The sequence below is a fragment of the Centroberyx gerrardi genome, chromosome 8 (genome assembly GCF_048128805.1).
Source record: "Centroberyx gerrardi isolate f3 chromosome 8, fCenGer3.hap1.cur.20231027, whole genome shotgun sequence".
NCBI lineage: Eukaryota > Metazoa > Chordata > Actinopteri > Beryciformes > Berycidae > Centroberyx > Centroberyx gerrardi.
In genome coordinates, this window is record NC_136004.1 from 15454975 (window position 1) to 15476300 (window position 21326).

General features: G+C 40.9%; 1 protein-coding gene across 1 annotated transcript in view; it reads left to right on the plus strand.

Moving 5' to 3' along the window:
- The window catches only part of edil3a (EGF like and discoidin domains 3a), a 127674-nt gene that overhangs the window by 98413 nt on the left and 7935 nt on the right, over positions 1-21326 (plus strand). The window contains exon 9 of the mRNA XM_071899737.1: positions 15974-16129. Within this exon, the coding sequence (XP_071755838.1) occupies positions 15974-16129 (156 nt within the window). The remainder of the gene's footprint in view (positions 1-15973; positions 16130-21326) is intronic.

Genomic DNA, 21326 nt, shown 5'->3' on the forward strand with positions numbered 1-21326 from the left:
AATACAAAAACACAGGTAATGTAACATTATGTTTGAGAATCTCAACACAGGAACTTCTGAGTTAAAGAAAGATGTACAGCCACCTGTCCAGCATAATCAATAGCCAGGACATGAGTTCAGCTCTTAGTGATAAGATAAAATTCGCAGATGTAATTCCATCACAGTAGAAGCTCTATAGTTGTTTTTTAAGCTAACAGCTTTACTCTGAAGCTGCAGCATCAGTTTGTAACTTCAAATGTACCAAATCATCGAGTCACCAGTGGTGAAACAAAAGGCATTGAGGCAAATTATTATACAAAAAATGATCTCCCTGCATGTTGTGCAAAGTTTGGTCCTTTATGAATGTTTGATAACTTTTTAACTTGTTTGGATCATTAATAGACAAAGCTGCAGCTACATTGTTGATACTGAGACATTGTGCACACTTAGACATTGTACAAACACCATTGCACTTGGTGATGAATAAATGTCTTTGTACAAAATAATTCCAAATTAATCTTCAGACAGAAAACCACTGTAAATCACAGTCCACCAACTATATTTGTTATTGTTTATTTTCATAAATAATAAATCCAAAGGGTATAAAAAGCCAAATATACATATATTTAGAGTTGTTGTTTTTGGGGTTTTTTTTTGTTTTTGTTTTTTTGTTTTTTTAAATATAATGTTTAGAGGCACTGCTATACACTTAAAGTCATTATGGGTAGGTAAAGTAAAAAGCACATTTCCCAAATTATCTGTGTATTAATTTAAAAGCTGAGTTATACAGTTAATGCAGTTATTAAAATGTGTTTAAGTCTCCTAGCTCAGCTGACCATTTTTTGTTATCACATGTATATAGTATCTTACTTGGAAAAAACGTAACCTTGGATAAGACAGGTGCTCTAAATATTGCCAAGACAGTTCCAAACATTATTTTTGGACATAAAAAGATGTCATTTTACTTGTTGGCTACATACTGGAATTTGGTTCAGTTGACAGTGTGTTGTTGCTGTTGCTGAAAAGAGCACAGCATTGTAGAGTCGTACGTCTCAGACAAATTGCATTCACCTCAGTAAAGCAAGTTTAAGACTGTTCTGTTACCCTCTTGTGAGCTTACAAATCCCCGTGGCAAAGCAGGAGACATAAAATATGGCCCTTGACTTCTCTTTGGTTGCGTGTCATCTTTGAGCTCTGTGCAGAAGATAAAACAAAGCGCTAGTCCTCCACTGCAGCCCAGGGAGTGCAGCTTCTGTCTAGTGGTACTTTCCAGTGCCACACAAGCTATTGCTGTGCAGATGCTTCCCGACAAAAGAGATTCTTCAGGAGAAACACATGAATTTCTAAACACTTCATTACTGTTTTGTATTAGCTAGTCCATCCCATTCACGATTGTACTGTAGCACCTAATGATTCCATATATAAGCAACCCGTTCTACAATGGTTTTGTGGTTCTACACAGATGCAAATATTCTTAATATTATTATAATTGTTCCATATTGGAAATTCTGAGCTTTTTTGGCATATGACCCTAGAATATTATGGATTTATGGATTCAGCATTCAGTACACACACACACACACACACACACACACACACACACATACACACACATACTGCCTTCTACAAAAGACTACTGCTCATGTCCACACCATTATAAATTGCATCCTCACCAACAGCTGGCAAATTACCCATTTGTTTTTGTTAAGCCTCCCACCCCTTCTGTAGAGAGCTGTCATTCTCCCTCGAGGTGCACACACAGTGTTGTGCGCTGTTTTGTGCCAACATCCTGAGTGAGACTGTACAATGATTCCTGCCTCCATAGTATTACCCCATTTGTTATTCTTATTCATATTCTATGTTTATTTGCTGTATCCTATTGCGGCATAATTTCATTAAAGTTCCATCTCATTTTATGTAACAGTTCTAGCTTAAAGGATTTTTTGCCATTTCTGAAACAAAATAGACTTCTATTATGCAGCTTCTGGCTTATAATGAGAGGATAATACAAATATCCATCCACTTTATGACAAGGACATATCCAGTCCAGTAAGCATCCATAACGACTTGAAAAAATCTCTGTCAGGCTGTCTCAGTTTGAATATATCAATTTATTTCTAACCTGAAAAATGTATTTGCCTGCAAAGGTTATAAACAAGCTATAAAAGTAATCCCATTCCCGTGGTTCATTTGTCATCCCCTAGCCCCTTGGTTTTCACAGCCAATTATCTCCTTTACTGTGATAAATATGTGGCGCATGTGGCTGTGGCACCCTGATAATCACTCCCCACCTCTGATGATGAGGACTGAGAAACAAGTTGTGTGCGGAAACTTTGAAGGAGCTAGCCCCTGTGCAATTGGCACATCGGTGCTAATGTTGAATTCAGCATACTGCCTTCGTCACACACCAGCGAACTGCCTGGCTAATGTAGTGATGTAGTATGAGCTGTGACACGACTTGCTTTCTCGCTACCGGCTCGTCTGACAAGTTGCTCTCATGTGCCTGGCCAGGTAATGCAAGTCGTCATGGACCACGAGAGCAAAAGTCTGCGTGTTGTAGTTGTCTGAGTGTAAAGAAGGGAGAGAGATTTCACTTTTCCACGTCGGTTTGTTTGTGTTTATAGCTTCTACGAACAGAAAGGTAAAATCATAGATGATGGCGCCTGTGATGGCTTAGTATTTAAAGAACTTCTTAGTTTCCGTGTTGGAAAATACTCTAGACCCGTCAATAATTCAGGCAGTTCATTGTCCTTGTTCTACTTCAGTGCACAGAGATTGATGTGTACATTATATTAGACAGGTGTTCCCAAATATTGCAGTACGGGAAATTCACTTTGCAAAGAGCGGCGTATTCATAATTTGAAATGAAGGTAATGGAATTTATTTTTAAGTAGGTTTTCTTGTGCTTATAGTTTGTGAGAATATAGAAAGGTAATAAAGTCGATATGTCAATGATTTATATGAATGTCAAGTTTCTGTAGTGGAGCATAACATAGAGCTGCAACAATACAGCTGTCCTTATTTTACTTCAGTACACACAGATTGATATAATAGTGAACATTTTGTGTATCCAAGCCTTTTACAAATTCAATTTGTAGGCTAGTTATTGGAGGTTAAAGGATGAATCAGAAAGAATGGTGCAAGTGCAGGAAGTTAAGTGTCACTTTTATGCTTTTAAGTCTTTTGATTGACATTCCTCTTCTATTTCTAGTGGTTTCAAATTTGTTCATTAATTTGCTACTTCCATCACCCTCATCATGTTTTATAGCACAATTCAAAATGTCTTTGTGAATTATTATCGCATTAATTAATATACTTTCCAAATAAATGAGCCCAGATGATTGGCAATGGTCCCTAAAACATTAGTGCGTGTTGACACACCACATGCATTGTCCCAAGTGGAGTACAGGATAGAAGGGACAATAATGCAAGATTACTGCTCAGTGCCTGTGAGCATGCATTTGTTATAATCAAACCGGGTATTATCATTACACCAATTTTAAAAGCACAGCTTCCTAATCAAATCGCTGCCTCAAATACAGCTCCACTGACAACAAACTCAATTTCTTTTAATCAACAGAATTAGCTGGGTGTTTGTTTCATCCGTCCACAGTGGAGAATGGCTTTAATTCGTCCCATTGAAACTCTCATCTCTTCTCGAGTGTTTATGCAGCAAAGATGAAGCATGTGTCCTGGCTAAGAACAGAAAAGCTGCCTGAAAGAGAGAAAAAGGCAATCTAGCATGAAAGGATATAAGAGGGATTTTGATCATCTGGAATAGCAATGATCATAACAGGATTTCAAGAACAAGACACTGGTGCTTTGCTGAAATTACATGCATGGGAAAAATGGAAAGTAACAATTCATTGGGAACTTTCAAGGGTGAGCAGTCCTCTGTGTCCTTCAAGCTTGATCCCCTATGGGAAACATGGTCCTTACAGCCATGAATCCTCAGGCAGCAGCATACAGAGGGTGTCTTCTTAAATCTGGAATTTCTATTACTAGCATACTATATTGATCTGGTCCAAACTATTCATAATGGCACTTTGTCCCTGCAGACATGGAAACCATGAGCATTCAAAATTTTAATCAGTTTAAATATATTCTTTATTCTGCCTGCTGCCCGGTATTTTATCATTATTTGTCTTATTACTCTGCGCACAAAACAGAATCAATAGGAACAGCACCTGCGGCCAAGTTGCCTTGCTGAACTAATTAAAGAAACAGAATGTTAGAGAGACAAAGTCTCCAGGTGGTTTCCACTGCAATCAGAGAGAAGCACACAACCGTTTAGCCACAGCTGTGATACTGAAAGAAAGTGGTAAGTATGAAATATACTAACAAAGACTTGGGCATACTTTCTGATCTGTCATGCCGAATCTGCACTTGATGAAATCTTGACAGAAGTTAACATCACAACGTCCATAATCCAACACAATTTTGCACAAGCAGCCTTTCCAATAAGCCCATCAATTTTATCAGTATAACCACAAACAAACCACTGATTAACAGCGCCATAGTATTTCTAAACGCACCCCTACATCCGCTATCAGACATGCAGGCAAGCCCAGTCACAGCTCATGTGTAAAGCACAATTCCAGCGTGATAAGCATGAGTTTTTGCAATTTTAATTTTTTACAATTTGTACATGCATGCGCTATGATATAAGATATTTTTAAATCGGTATTGCCATACATCTTGGGCTCATTCACTCCCATTCAATTCCAAATGACAGAAAAAAACTCTCGATATTTATGTGGTTGGGAGAAGTAATCCTTCACGCGTTTTGAACAGCATCATAACACAAATATAAGGCAATAAAGTAATATATTTTGAAAAGGTTCTGTTCACTGTTGCATATTAATGCGTTGCATTCGAGAACACCGTGAGAGCCGAGACGAGACAGGAGGTCATACGTCATACTTCCACTTTCTGCTTGTCTGATTTCCACGTTTAGTTCTCCAAAATAAAAGTTTCAACCAATGACTAACCAATAGCTAACATTCTCTGTGGTTACATTGCCTGTCAATCACAACCCATTCAAGCCAACAGACAAACCACAGCTATAGTCCGTAAAAACAGAAAATAAAGCTTGATTTTACACAATTGCAGCGTAAAATTGCCACCTTCCTCTTTACTGGGAGTGCCTTTAAATATTTAGACAGCATTTATTTCTAAATATTTAATTTGACGAAATAGCAAATATCTCATAATGTGATAAAAACGCTGGAAAACGATCGACAGTGATGTAAAACAGCAAGGGAATGCAGGAAATGAGCAAAAACTCCAATAACGCTGGAGTTGTCCTTTAATGCCTGTTTTTGTTTTGGCCTTTTCCAGGCTGGTGTAGCAATGGCATCATATCCTCTTTCATCTACAATTTGTTGACAAGATGGGATCTGAGCAGTGGCACTGCCCACTGATAAAAGGCTTAGGAGACAAGAGAACAAACGTAAACATGTTGCAAATTGATCATCCAGCACTAGTTTAGGCAGATACGCCAGTCCAATTTCAGTAAGCAGAGATCAAACTGACTTTGTAGTCCAAACTATGTTCGTGGATCATTATATGAATTGGCACTTGCATTGGTGAACTTGTTTGAATACTGTGGACAGGCTGTTGTGGAGGGTCCAGATTTGGTGGGAAAAAGGAAAGAAGCACATGAAATGGGGACATGTCCGATAACGGATTTCTATTTGATAATAGAAACCTTTACATTACATAAATGAATCTGATTTGAATGGACATAAATATATCATTTCAAAAATATTGATCAGTGTCATCACCAGTCCATTCGGTATAAGAATATTATCCAAGAATTCAGGACAAATCCTAGAAAGAACTCACACTAATTTGAAAACATGTCTGATGCAAATTTCATTAAGGCATTATCGTCAGAGCCTCATTTTAATCCAGTCCAATATGGCCCTTGCTTTGCTCTATTTTATTCAATTTCCCCGCAGCTAGCATGCTGATTCAATTAGCCTCCAAATGAAGTTACTGAAGGGACGGTGAATCCATCTGCTTCCCTGATTCAACTGGGTGCTTTTTAGTGTCCCCTCCTTCCCACCACATCCTTAAATGCACAGGTCTACTTGGAACCTGGGTAATGTTACACTTCTGTTTTCATTATCTGAGGAAGCCGTCTTATCCTCCCACACCACGTCCTGATCCTCATCTCTCTCTCTCTCTCTCCCTCCCTCTACCTCACTCGCTCCCTCTCAGCTCACATAGGATGCATTTATCTGTTTTATCAGGGGATGATTGATTCATGAGTCTGCAGCAGAGCCAGCTGTAATCATGGGATCTGCAGGAATTGTCAGAAGTGAAGGCGCCGGAGCTCGAATCAGTGCGGCTGAGATTGGGTCCAACGTGTTCGGCACATGTATCTCATGGTTTCAGTATGTCTCTAAGCCATTCCATCCCTTGACAGGCAGGCTATCCTCCACTCATCGCAACACATTTCAATCAGATATCTTTTTGTCATGCACTCAGGAGAGCACGGGGCTGTACTTTAGCGATGCTGCTACATGATAATATAATGATTAATTCAGAATAGTCCGTTGCTAAGCCGAGACCAAAACACTGTGGACAACTGAGCATTGATTCATTTCAATGGAGGTCTTGATTTGCAGATGGCCACTTATGTTTATGAATGTTATATATTTTGTAATCTCATAGCTGACTTTGTTTTTTTTTATTGTGTGTACAGAAGAGGGTGTGTAAATGTGTGTTTTGTTGAGTGTGTGTGTGTGCGTGAGAATATGATATGAATATTTTATATACCATGCGAGGAGGAGGGGGAAACGGAAGAGAAGAGCGAAGTATGATGAGATGTAAGTGCAGCAGCCCAGACCGTAAACGATTTTATTTTTAACTCACCTATTTTCCAGGCCCTGTAAAATCTGTACATCCATAGTCGTTCCAATGGAAACCGCGTGCTTCAGACTTATGGAGCTTCACTTTTTTTTTTTTTTTTTTACACGGTTAATATTCTAATGGAAAACAAAAGTCTTTGCCCTGCAGCCTGATTTACAGTTTTGATTCTAGATAAGAAGATCACACCGGCAGACACACTACTTTAGATTATATCAGTGAATAGGTGTCCATCACCTGTCAAGTCAAAGTGAACATTAAACAGAGTGTGAAATCCCTCAAGTCCTTCGCCAGTGCAGCGGCGAGGCCATTTTTCACGCATATGGATCGGAGGCCCTGGCTTCACTCATACTGACACGGCACGCAGCACAGCGGGCCTACGGATGCCCTCCTCCTCGCTGTAATGCCTCTAAATGATCCATATCACCATGGTTGATTCCCTCCCTGTTCCTTCCACCATGGCCGACTCCCTTCATCGTTTCCCGCGCCCATTTGGAGTTAACTTGACAAGCTGAACTGAGGCCGCCTCTGTTTTATGACTGCGCGCTCCAAGTGGCCTATTAGAAGTTCAGGCGGTACTGTTGGTGCTTTTATTAATTCGGTTTTTATGAAAGGCTGCCTTTGATTGAGAGAAAAATGATCACACATTTAATCATGGTTTTATAATGTCCTGAATGTGCACTTCCTCTTAAGGCACTTAGCTGCGGCTACTTGTGTTAAATTATAGATGGAGGAAAAAAATCTCTCCACTAAATGAAAAGCTGTCAAGTCCATTCAGTTGTATGTTTGTTGCCAGCATTTAATTCTGGGTGAATTTTCAGCATCTCTTCACACAGGCACACAGCTGCCACCCACCCACCTACCTACCTTTTTTAGCATAACACGCACATCTGTGAAGAGGACACACTGTAGATATTTCACTAGATAAACAAAGCATTGAATTGAATTTCAATCGCATACAACATTACTTCATGCAAGTGTGCTGGCATGAAGATAGAGTGAAAGTAGTAGGGATACAGTGAAGAGATGGAGAGAGGAAGGGAGAGGACGTTTAATGCATACTAATACCCACACCATGTAAAAATGTTTGGCTTACAAATTTGCGTGCTTGCCACTATTCTACAATGCTTTTCCTTTATTTATATCCCCAGCACTTTGGCTGTGAGATGCTCTTTGACCAGCCGCTGACTCTGAGCTAGTCTGCCACCAAAACAAGTCATCTTGTTTCGTAACAAGACATCTATCCTCGCATGTCAAGACAACACACTGCACACAGCGATGCGCTTTTTCCCCAGAGTGCTTGATTTAGCACGTTCCACAAACACTAGCGCAGGTGACCTCGATAACATTTAGCACTCTCAAAAGCATTGTACGCGGGTCAATTTTCAAGGAAGAGGGAAGATTTGTGTGTCTGGCTCTGACCACATATACCAGCATGAAATTGGGATTGTGCTGACATGAGGAACCTTTTACTCTGTGGCGTCATCTGTGCTATCCTCAATGCCCCAAGGAGGATGAGAGTTCACACTTCAGACTGCTGCACATCTCCCTTTCACCATGTGAGCAGCCAGCAGGCATTTTATACCTTCTGACATCTAGCCACCCCGTGTGGAAACACTGGCCATGGAAGGTGTCAGAGTGGAGTTTTAGTGTGTGTGTGTGTGTGTGTGTGTGTGTGGGGGAGGGGGGGGGGTCAGGAGTGTGACAAACCTGACCCCCCCCCCTCCCACACACACACACACACACACACATTACACTCAATCTCATGAGGGCGACATAGTGAAATAACAAAAAAAAAATGTTGAGGGCCGAACATTAAGCAGACAAATTTTAATCTTTGACCTTTCACCTTGTATTTAAATCATATATCAATCATATCATTCAAAGTCATATGGAGCCTACTAACATGTAGACTTTGACATAAAGCCCTAAACAACATGACAATGGCTGTTTAAGTTTGAGTTTATTTGCACAGTGATAAAACACAGAAGCGGAGTGATAAAAAACACAGCGATAAATCACAATGACAAAAAATAGACACAACGTGGTAGAAAACAGGAGAAAAACAATAGGACCCATAAAATGCTATAAAAATTAAGTAGCCTTAATGAGTGGGAGCGTGCATCTGTGCGTGTGTGTGTGTGTCTGTGCGTGTGTGTGTGTCTGTCTGAAGAGAGAGAGAGAGAGAGAGTGATGAGGATCAGGACATGGTGCTGGAGGATAAGACAGCTGTCTCAGATAATGAAAACAGAAGTGTAACATTACCCAGGTTCCAAGTAGACCTGTGCATTTAAGGATGTGGTGGGAAGGAGGGGACACTAAAAAGCACCCAGTTGAATCAGGGAACCAGAGTGTTGTGTTGTATTCTCTGTGGCATTTTGGTTAGGTGTTCAGTTGTACTATATAATTAACAGATACAGTCTGCTTCACAGGCCTAAACATGACACCTGAATTAGTTTGGCATTTAGTCAAACAAAGAAATATATATATCTTGAAGAAAAATGATGCATTTGTTGACCATGTCTTCACAGGTCCCATATAATTAACATGTAGTCTGCCTCACACGCAGAAATATGACACAACTTTGACTGTGTGGTATTTAGCCCAGTATAGACTGGGCCATTTTCATAACGAAGAGAAGGTCTTTATCTGCCAGGTGGGATCTGTGGGATAGTTAAATAATTTGTTGATCTTCATCATAGAGAACATTTGTTCGCACAGATTGGTGCTTCCATACATGCTCAGCACATAGGCCGCCTCCAGGCGGAGGGGCGTACTCCCTCGCCCCAGGACATTTAAATTTGGCCATCAGCAGGCTGTTAGCTGTATAATTTAATTTTTTCACCTTGACTTGCAGCTATTTCAGGCTCAGCGGCCTAATTTTCACATTTTAATAAGTCATAAGACCTTCATTGTCCACCATTGTCCGCCAGGCTACCTTTATCCATGACTATTGGCTGTGTTTTTGCTGTATGTGTGTGTGTGTGCGTGTGTGTGTGTGTGTGTGTGTGTGTGTGTGTGTGTGTGTGTGTAGGTGTGCGTGCGCATGTGTGTGTGTGTGTGTGTGTGTGTGTGTGTGTGCGTGCGTGTGTGTGTGTGGACCTGCTGACAGGTCAGTGAGTGTTCCTGTTGCATTTGGCTCTCTGACAAATGCAGTTTCCGAAGGCTTTCACTGTGCCATCCTTTTTCTTGATCCCCAGTTTGCATCTCTTCATTTTCACCTTTATCGCACTGAGACACTGTTATATCACACAGAAAAGCCAGAAATGTCACATAAACACCTTTAAAGCTCAGTGTGACTTTCACCCTGATACATCTCATAGATTTGGCTTAGCCAGTATGCCTCTGTGTGGAACGACACATCTTCAGATTCAGAAAGGTCTCATGATACAAACAGGCTTTTCTTTGCACTCAGTAGAGAAGCACTAAAATGAACTGACAAGCCAGATTCATACGTAGGCTGGATTGAAAGTTATGACAGCCTGTAGACCTTGAGTTTGATGTATTTGGCTTTTGTGCTTGTGTATGTGTGTGTGCGTCGGTGTGTGTTGGTGTGTCTGTGTGTCTGTGCCTGTGTGTGTGTGTGTGTGTGTGTGTGAGAGAGCTGAGCTTGTGTGGATGTGTCTTTGACCCATGCAGGTGTTCTTCATTCTTCAGTAGAACTCAGTTTGTGTGCAACCTGAAGCTTGATGGAAGTGCAGTCACCGGGATTTATTCTCGACATGGTCACCTCTTCAAAAGCCTTCACCAGGCCCGGTGGCTGAGTTTAATCTGTTAAAATGTACGGCATGCTTTAAGTCTGTGTGTTGATATGATAGGGGGTTGTGGTTGAGTTGACATACTGCTTTTAACCTGTTCTACCCGAAAGTCCCGGTACCGTCTATTTATAGAATAGATATGAATGTTATACTGTTTTGAAAACATGGGGTGTTGAGCTTTCAGAATCCGTAAACCAATTGTATGTTGTCCAAACTATGTCTTATTATGAAGTATTTTAACAATAAAGTCGTACAAATATAAACTTCGTAAATATAAGAGCAAGTTGCGATCAAAAGCGCCGGGATAATTTTCCCTTCAGTCTACAATAACATGCTTGGTATCGCTGGAAACTAGAAATTCTGAGCTTTCCAATGACCCTTAACGCACCACCATCCGAGCAACACAACTTCCGCTATTTCCGGGGAAACGTAGCAGTCAAACTTCACATTTTACAGTCACACTGACAAAAATGTTCTTGCCAAAATGTTTCACCAAGGCTTATGTTATTTTCGCCAAAAACGGCAGATTTTAGTTACTCACGTTTCTACCGTAACTTTGGACCGACGGGGAGTCACAGTCATCCGGGGATTTTCACCAGCCATTTTAGTCCAGCCAGACTGGATCCCTATGGTGGGAGCTCAGGCTCTTCGTCGAAGTTCTCTTCGTGAAGTACTGACACCAATGAGCCTTATACCATTCGATTCCACTGACTGAGATGAAATTGAGGATAGGTCACATGTCACGGAGGACCCAAGCGTTCTCCATAAATCTGCCTGTATAGAATGGAGCTCTGTGGCCCTGATTCAGTCATATATGAATATTGATCAAACTTGATCAATATTCATTGTGTTCATTACTATTTCAATGTTTTTGGGAGATTTCTGTTATTTGTAACATGGCTATATGGAAATAAATAGTATTTTGAAGTTAAATTCCCAGTAAACAGTCAGAAAACACAAAATGCACAGATGGACACTTTGGCCAATCCATGGAGACCGCCTGAGTATATCTTTATAAATTGTATCATAAATGTTGTATTTTAGTGTATTTTCATCAAATTTACAGTTACAGTTGTAGTCAAAGAGTAGGAGAACACATTCAGTTCATGCGATCTTGGTTATAATGGTGATATTGACTTTGAAATTTAGATTATATACTAGGCGAGGATGAAAATCTTATGTTTTCCTTTATTGCATCTTCATTTACTCTGGAATGGTAATAGATATAGGTTTACTTACAATGGATTCATATTCCTTAGCTTCTTACCTATCAAAGGAGACCAGAACATGCATATATATATGCATATAATATGCATATAGGCCTTATGGTTGAGGAGCTATTCCTGATTCATTTTGGGTATGTCATTTTAGCCGTTTTTTCCTGAATTTTGGCTAGGGTCTAAGTTTAAGCATGTTGTGGTGGCATTCAGTGTATGATATAGCCACTTGGTAGATGTGTAGACTGTAGAGAAAAGGGCAGTGAAATGGAGTATTTTTTTTCTGCTCTCACCTCAGCTTTAAGCTTTAATGATGGTTGCCCTGTTGTGGAGTTGATGGGCCATGGCACTGTCCTCATGGCTTTGTGAGCTGTGTGCACACAATCCTGGATCCTGCAGTGTGTCCTAAGAGAATACACAGACAAGGCGTGCACACAAACACATACACACACTTTTCCCGCAGGCTATGAACTGGGTCAGAGTATACGAGCAGTGTAGATTAAATTAGTCTTCAACACATACAATTAAATTAGCACAGCTGGAGGGACAGTGTCAGCAGGGTGCTTTGTATGTGCTGTATTCATAAAGAAGGAAACTGGGCCTCGTTCTGCTCCTTATGAAGCTGCCTTTCATTGTATTTATCTCTTTATCCTCCAATGGCACTGCCACTTCAAACAGGGACATGAGACTCACACACCAACTCTCATCTTAATGAGCAGGGGAGAGGAGTTTCTCCTTTTCTTCTCCTTTCTTTGTCTAGAAGTGTACACATGTTGCCCATTCACATGATGCCATCAGTATAGATAATTAGTACTGAAAAAATTTGTGTATTTAATCCATTAGTCGATCAACAGAAAATGTATGTATCGTTTTAGTTTGTTTTTATCAAATAAAAATACCAAACATTTGCTGGTTACAGCTCACAAATGCAATGAGTTACTTGCTTTTCTCTGTTTCATTAGCATGAATACTTTGGGGGGTTTTTTGGCTGCTGATCAGACTAAGTAAGCAATTTTAAGACTTCACTTTGGACTTTGGTTGACTTAAATCATTAATCCATTAATCTAAAAAAAAAATTGTTAGATTAATTGATAATGAAAATAGTTGTTAGTTGCAGCCCAATACATAATTAATTAACCAATTTCTCCCTGTGGATGTACGACTGTACTGTTGGGAAAACTGACAGCTTAGATTAGAGTGACATGAATCTTATTTTTAACCCCTGAGAAACAGCAAGCACAACACAATCCTGAAATTGATTCTCATGTTTTATTTCTTCGGAATGTCTCCGCCACAATCATCCAGAGATTGCTACAAAGACTTCACACACCCCCGGTCTGCCTGGGTTAACTACTTCTGGAGGAGGGAATAGGGTTGGGTGTGTGATGGAAGGAAGGAGAAAGGGTGGGGGTTGGAGGAGAGGCCTCGCTTTAACAAGCTTATCTCGCCCCCTAATTCGGTTTGGGCCATCAAAGTGTTGAGAGCCGGCGTCGCTAGGGGCGGTCGTATTTTTTGACCGCTACCTGTGACAGCAATTACAGGTTCCCCTTCAGCGTGCCTTTGTTTTGGTGGCAGACTCGACTGCTTGGCTAGAATGAGATTACCTCTGCGCGCTGTATTTGGAACGTAATCAAAGCCTCACAATGCGAGGTGTCGTGCCCCTCTCAATGAGCGGCTGTTTCCAACCAAGCAGCAGCCCCTGCCACTGTGTCTTTATGGCCCCTTTATTCAGGGGGCTGTTGTGCCATTATTGTCATTATAAAAGAGCTGTTGTTTAGAGCCATTCATATGCATCATAGGAAAATATAGCCCACTCCTGCCCCCCAGCCCCCCTCAGAAATAGACATGAACACTACATTACACAAAAAGCCAAGCACACTGTTCCCACTTGAAGGAGTAACTTCATGAATAGTGTATTCAAGACAAATGAAGCATGCCTCCATACTGTGCTGTATATGCATAATTTCATACCTGACATCAAAGCAACCCTTATCATCAAGAGTTAAATTATGTCAGCGACCGTGCAACACATACTTCAATGCCTTGGTCCTACTTGCATTAGTTTATATTGTAACATATCACAAATGGGGAACTGGAAGTTCATCCACTCTCATGCCTTTTAGAAAGCCAAGAGCTTGCTTTGTACTTATGTGACTTACGTACTTTGTGTAACACTGTACTCTGTATTATAAGAGCAGAGCAATAAGGCTCGGCTTTGCTTGCGTGTGAGTCGGGGACCCAGGTCTGTGTCTGCTCATGCTCACAGCAGGGTTTCTGCATTTAAGAAGGCCCCTCTAATTCCCAGGGAATATTTCTCAATCTCTGAGTAGCTGCGAGGGAAAAGTAGCTCTCCAGCAGTATTGAAACCTTAGGAGAGATGAAAGCAACATGAGTGAGCTCATTCACATCACCACCCAGAAATAGGATATTGTTTCAGGGAGTGTAATGCGATGTAACATATTGCAGGCAATAACAGTGTGGTGTGGTGTGGTGCGCTGTGGCGTTCAGCAGTGTGTTGAGACCAGGAGGCAGAGTGAAACCAAGCTACCTCATGCATTACTTCAATTTGTTTGCTTGTTTGTTTAATCTACATGGGGCCCTATTTTGTTTTGTCAGAACAGTGTGACACAGTATATACTGGCCTATGACCAGGCCAATTAGTGTGATGTATGGTAGCCTCAATGTTGTGAATTCAGCAGAAGAAATTTGCATACTTGCTTCTCTCTCGCACACACACTCTCTCCTTCCCTCTGTGCTCCTAAGTTTTAACAGTATCATCCCATATGATAGAAAATGTCAACTTGCACCCTCTTCTTCACCCTGTACTGACCATGTGTTGTTGGTTGGGTATGTAATAAGTATGACAGATTTACAGTAATAAAATCTATCCATTAGAATTTGAGAGTTGAAGATTTACCATGAGAGACAAAGTTAGCAATAACATTTTCATAAAAATAACCTGCTCTTTGAACAGTTAAAGTGAATCACATGAGAAATATTCGTTGCGTGTTTGTATTATATTAAGAGCATGAATCACATAATTGAATTTAATACTTTATGATGTTGCCTTTGAAATAAATAACTTTGTTAGACTACATATTCTTTGATGATCAGGCATATTTACTATCGTCAAAAACTACTGTCAGCGTTTGGTTTAATATGCTACAGAGCTGTTTAGGGATTTCTAGACACATTTCCATTGCTTGGAGTGACTCTTCACTGGGAGGAACCCTGTTATTATGAGTAATTCTACATCCTCTAATGCAAAGCAAATGCTGATTCATGCTCAATTATGAGAGATCAATGGGAATGACTTATTCTATAATTCTGCCCAGATAACTCCCTTGATCTCCCATTAAATTACAGTTTTTTACTCTGCCCTAGATCGCCCATCCTAGTAGGCAGTGCCTTCCTCTTAACTTCTACTTTAAATTGTTTGTTGCTGTTCAGCATTGTTGATTCACATACATTATTCATTTGACATAATTAACATGGTGGAAAAAATATAAGCTTGCCAAGACAAACCATTGAGTTTATTGGATATAATTGCAGTGTATTTCCTCCTTGGTGCAGAGTGAGTCAGGTAACTGTGGTGGTTCACGTTGTTGTTATCGTGCATTTTGGGCTTCAGCTTCCCTGCGCCTTCAGTCTCAAACCAGCAGTGTGTGTACAGTTCTAAATAATGAAGCATAATTGAACTCTAAGATGTCAATAAAAGTAACAGTCTATGTGTTTACTGCCTAGCCCCCATGTGCTGTAAATTGTTTGCAACAAATGAGAACCTATTAAAAATTAACCCAAATGGAGCAGCCTGGGTCTCAGAAGCTGCTGCGGCCTGCGATTTCTGTTTTGCTGAGGCGAGGTTGTGGACTTAGCCTTGTTGTTCAATATTCTGTGAATAATTGAAACTGACTTCTTGCGCCGAAATCTACAGTGTCTTTATAAATCCTCTGACGACATCAAAAGGGGAAAAAAAAAAAAAGATGCTGACTAGATTGTGAAAATTTAGCATCTCTGACACTTTTTTACAGAGTTTATAGGGTGATGAAATTTATCATTCTGCTCTCTCTCTCTCTCTCTCTCTCCCTCCCTCTCTCTCTCTCTCTCTCTCTCTCTCTCTCTCTCTCTCTCTCTCTCTCTCAGATGGACATGCTTGTGCCTACCAAGATCACAGGTATCATCACCCAGGGAGCTAAAGACTTTGGCCACGTCCAGTTTGTCGGCTCATACAAAGTGGCCTACAGTAACGATGGGGAGCGGTGGATTGTATATCAAGATGAAAAACAGGGGAAGGACAAGGTAAGCAGCTCTCACACCCCATAATGACTGCGATCAAAGATGCCATTTTTATAACACAAGTTTCACAAGTTAAAGCCGTGACTACCAACAGATTCACTGACAAGGTTGAATTATCCAGATAAATACACAACCATAATGATGGCATTCACACTGAAAAAATATTGTGGAATCGTAAAAGCATTGCCTGTTGGGAAGTAGTGATTTTTTTAAATTATATATCACACTAAAAAGGAAAGGGGTACTAGGTACGGAGAGACACAGCATGAACAGAAAAACGGACAGAAAGGACAGAATCGTGAGGCAGACAAACAAACACAAAACAGCAATTGACAAAAAAAGACAGGTATTGTTAAGTGTGAAAATGTCCATCTTGGGCCTCGTCTGTTTCTCCCCTCCACTTCCGTTAGCATCTCCTTATCTATGACTCCAGCAGGGCTTGCCTGGTCTCTCTCTTTGCCTCTCTCTGGGTACGGGATCAGATAAGACCATGTTGTCAACCGGGCCTGGCCAGAACCATGCTGAAAATCTTGTTTACAGCCCTTCAACAGAGTACACGTCCATTCCAATCGCCCACGACAACAGAGACAGTGGACGGCTCCAGCAGCCCCTCTGCTGATATCAGGAAGGCAGCAGGCACAGGGCTGCAGCTGCTGCTGGAGCCGCTTGGTTTTTTTTTAGTTACTGGTGGCAAGAGAGGTAGTGTTTACTTTTCTCCCTTGCTGTGTTATTGAAAGATAAGCACTACCTCTTCTGCCTATTCATGTGCTGGTGATGGTTTGAATTTGGACAACTAAGAAGTCAGGATCCAGTTGAATTCATACATGCATGACTATTATGCAATAAGCAAGCAGCAGTGCTTGAAGTCAGTTATCATATTATGAGAACGTGGAATAATGTAACGCATTGTAATGCAAGGGCTGATCTATGGCTTGACAACCTGCCCTGCAGTCTATGCACACAAAAGCATGAGCTATGATGTTTGGCTTCCTCGTAAAAACATAGATTCAGAGGAGTTTGCACAGTTTATGTGGTAACTCCAAATTGGCTGTTTTAAAATGTTTTCTTGAAAGAGGCTTTTATTTTGTTGAGCTCAATATGACAGTTCTAAAACAGATATACGACAGCACCTTGTCATGGCACATAACACCCTCCAATAGCCACATATCAATTTATGCCCTCATGCCCTCAGTTTAACAGCCGGTGCCTGGAAACATTTTTCTATCCCTGCACTTCAAATTCCTCACTTGAGGAGTTCATCATTTCAACACCCATGATGATCTTTGGATATGGGCCGCCGCATACTGAGCATGATTTTCAGTAAAGCAAACTCAATTCTGAGCATTGGATGACTTCCAAAGGTTTGACAAACATCATCTGACAAAGAGAGGGAAGAGAGAAAAGCACGGGTGACATCTGAGGAACCATTGGTGTTTAAAATCATCTCATTTTCAGGATTAAATAATTTAGGGGAGCCCTTTCGTCCAACTACAAATGTGGATTTTACAATCCCTACACACAAGACACAAGTCATTTCTACAACCATTCATAGCCTTCCCTCTGTTGTTCCCAGTATTGATGTATATTTCAGAGCAGAACCAAGGATAGGCAGTCAATCGGAGTGTCTGTGCTCTGTATTAGAGGGCAGGCGTGTTTAGCAAGGCTTCAGAGAATGTCAATCAGTTTGTCCCCAGACAGAGCCAAGGGGCTGTTCAGATGTATGATTCTTCAAGGTGTTTTCCCCCTTCAGTCAACTGAAGCAGCCATTAATGCTAGAGGACACATTTGGCTGTTGGACTCCTGAGGCTCCTCCTGCCACACCACAAGGCTCGGCTTGGCTGGGATGTACTGTGCGTGTGTGCGTGCGTGTGTGTGTGTGCGTCTGGGTGTCTGGTTCAGGCACAGTGGTGGAGGCTTGTAAGTATTCTCCTCAGCTCCCTCCTCTAGCTCCTGTGTGGCAGAGGCTGCAGGCAGTTAGATCTAGATTGAGAGAGGAGGCTCTGTCAGAATACAGATGTCTTCAGACACAGGCACAAACTGTGGCACGCACAAACAGTATCCCTCAGCAAAATCCATATAGTGTCACGCCTTGTTTGCCTTCTCTTTACATACAAGCCCCAAACACCTGTGCACTTGTAACTGAGACAAGTAATTATATACTTCATTGTTTTAGAAGAATAAAAAATGGATAGCGCTCCATAATTACAGCTTAAGTATAGACTGAGCTCCCACACGCAAACTCTTTCCTCACCTTGGTCACTTGCTGCCTAGTCCGGCACCAGTGCAGTTTCCGGAGTGTCAATATTTGCACAGTCAGTTGATGAGGGCAATCAAGCACAAAAGTAATTGATTCACGTTTAATGGTGTTCCACTTAGGTGCCACAGGGTTAATTAGCCACTGGAACCTGCAATTCCCTCCAGGTCAGAGGTTAACAGAATGTTAGATGGCAGTGAATACAATCATAGCTTAAGATTAGCCACTAATAGCCATAGTTTCCTCCCCTCCAGTTTTAGAAGTTATTGGCGGCAAGGCTCTCTGCACCACAGACTCTGAAACACACTCACATAAGGGTCAAGATTAACTTTGATTGGCTTCCATATTGCCTGTCTCTTGGAAGAAGTGGTTCGTTTGTGGATTTGAGTTTGATTGAGTGCAACTGCCTCCCCTTTGCCGGCAGGCCACTCTTGACTTCTCAATGAAGACGGGCTGAGATTGCCTGGTATCACCAGGGCCGGCTCGGGCAACATGAGGGCAGAGAGCAGAGAGAACTGGGAGACCTGCACTCTTGACCTCTGCAGCAGGTTTAAATAATGGAGTATGGCTAGTGGTGTATCCCCAGAGGCCTGCAAGGGCTCCCCTAGTAATGCATGCCCTTGACTCTTCCAGCCCGGAAAATCAATGCCTAGGAGCAGAGTTGTGGCTCTTGGGTCAGACTGAAGGCACACAGAGACATGTGGCCGGTCTAGGCTTGTGTCTCGGCTGTTGGATAATAGTAATAGGAAGCAGGGTTAGTCACGCAGAAAAGGACAGCAGCATGCAGTCACTGAGAGTAGAAGTACATATTGTGTCGTGCACAACACAGCACAGTGCAACTGTCCAAGGGATACAGTAAGGAAGGACATATGAAGTCATGTTTTGTTGTCTTGACAAAGGAGAAATGATACATCTTTCTAGTGTGTAAGAAAATACATACATTTGCCTAATGGGGGCACTATAATAAAAGGGCAAAATTTCTAACTTTGAAAGGCCATAACGGCTACACCACTGGTCCAATTTTGACAAGATTTTGAGGGATGATGTATCTTGGTGCTGTGTTCTGGCGTCTAAGTGGCCTGATGGGAGCCCTATAATTAAAGGTCAAAATTTCTAACTTCAAAAGCCCCGGACTCCTACACCATAAGTGTGTTGCTACACACATCCAGCTATCATTACACTGACTGGCATATTTAGGGTTCAATAACTAAAGGTCAAAATTTTAAACTCAAACACCACTGGTACTATTTTGACAAAACTTTAAGGGATGATGTATTATGGCACTTCTTCAATACTTCTTGTTCATTACACTGATTGGCCTGATGGAGGCACTATTAATGGCCCTGTCTCCTACACCAAATGTCAGATTCCCACAAAACATGTTACATAAATCTAGCTATCCCCAAAAATTTCAGTGATTGGCCTAATGGGGGCAAACAACTGTGAGATGCATCATTCTGACAAGTTAACTAAAAATTCAGTGGTGTCTGAGGTATGATGCATGACAGCGTACAAATGAATCTACAGACAGATACCTTACTCTATACAAGCATGGAGTAATACAATTTTAAATCATTGCTTAAATTTCTTGTCCAGCATCAGTTTTATTTGGTAGGTATGTTTCATAGCCAGTAACAAATCTACTATATATAATATCCCTATTGGGAAAAAAAAAATGTTCACTGTTATGATACCATCAAATATCTTACTTTTTTGTAAGCAAATATATTTAGTTAGCTAATAGCAATAATAGTCCATAGTAAGTTCTACATTGATGCCAGCAATCATTTTGTAAGAGTGACAGTCACATTTTTTTAAATAGTGGCCATCTAATTTTGGAATGAAACTCCATCTGTTGCACTGTCCTGACCTGACAGAGACAATTACAGTAGTTATGTATAAAAGCTATCTCAGCTTGTCTTTCTATTGTAGGGGGGGTTGCAATTTCTTTTTTTCTTTTTTTTTTTTTTTCCAATTACCAACCCTCTTCCAGGGACATATTAGCAGACGCCCTTACACCTGCTTGGTTTGAGGTTAAAAAGAATACATAGATACCAAGCATTACACAGGATCACTACCTTACAGTGACACTCCATTACATCAGTGGAGTAGAGCATTGATAGAGAGAGTATTGATGAGTATCAGTATCAATAATGGTATCGGTAACCTTAATGGCTACTGCTTTAAACTATTCTCCTTTTGGTAATGACACACCTTGTCCTCTCTTTCTGTCTTTCTGCTACTGAATTTTTCACAGACTTAAAATTGTTCACCAATATGGTTTTGTCACTTTCAGTCCATATGACAATGACAAGTCATGAGGATACTGTCTCCTTTCATCACGTAGCCCATCCCTTTTATTTTTTTCTGTTTTTTTTCGGTAATATTATTTGTCCTTTTATTGTGATTCTTCACATATCCTGTTCCAGACAGTTTATTTTAGAGACATTGCCTCTGACAGTGTGCAGGTCCCCAGACAGTCTAGGAGAGATTCTTGTCATATTTCAATCAGCTTCTGCTTTTATGGCCTTCCTGTCCTGCCTTTTATATTGCTCTGTTGTGTGCCTTGGTTGTCACATTACAGTTGTGGCAACACTCCTGGATGTGATACACCATTTCTCCTTTCCCCAATGTCATACGCTTCAATTCTACAATACAATATCAAATAAAATGGGGGAAAAGAGGTCAATATAGAATGGTTTAGAAACGTGTAGAGTTTTACGCAGGGTCTCCCCAAAAATAGTTTCATCCTACACACTAGCTTTATTCTTACAGTATAGATTGAAATGTAATGTATTTGGTACACAGCTATGAAGTCAAAGCTGTGAATTGCCTCAAGGTAGTAAATGCCTCAACAGATGAACCACGGGCCTCATCTATGAAAAAAATACTTTAATAGATGAGTCCATCATTTAGCTGATCATAAGATTGTTACATATAATACAT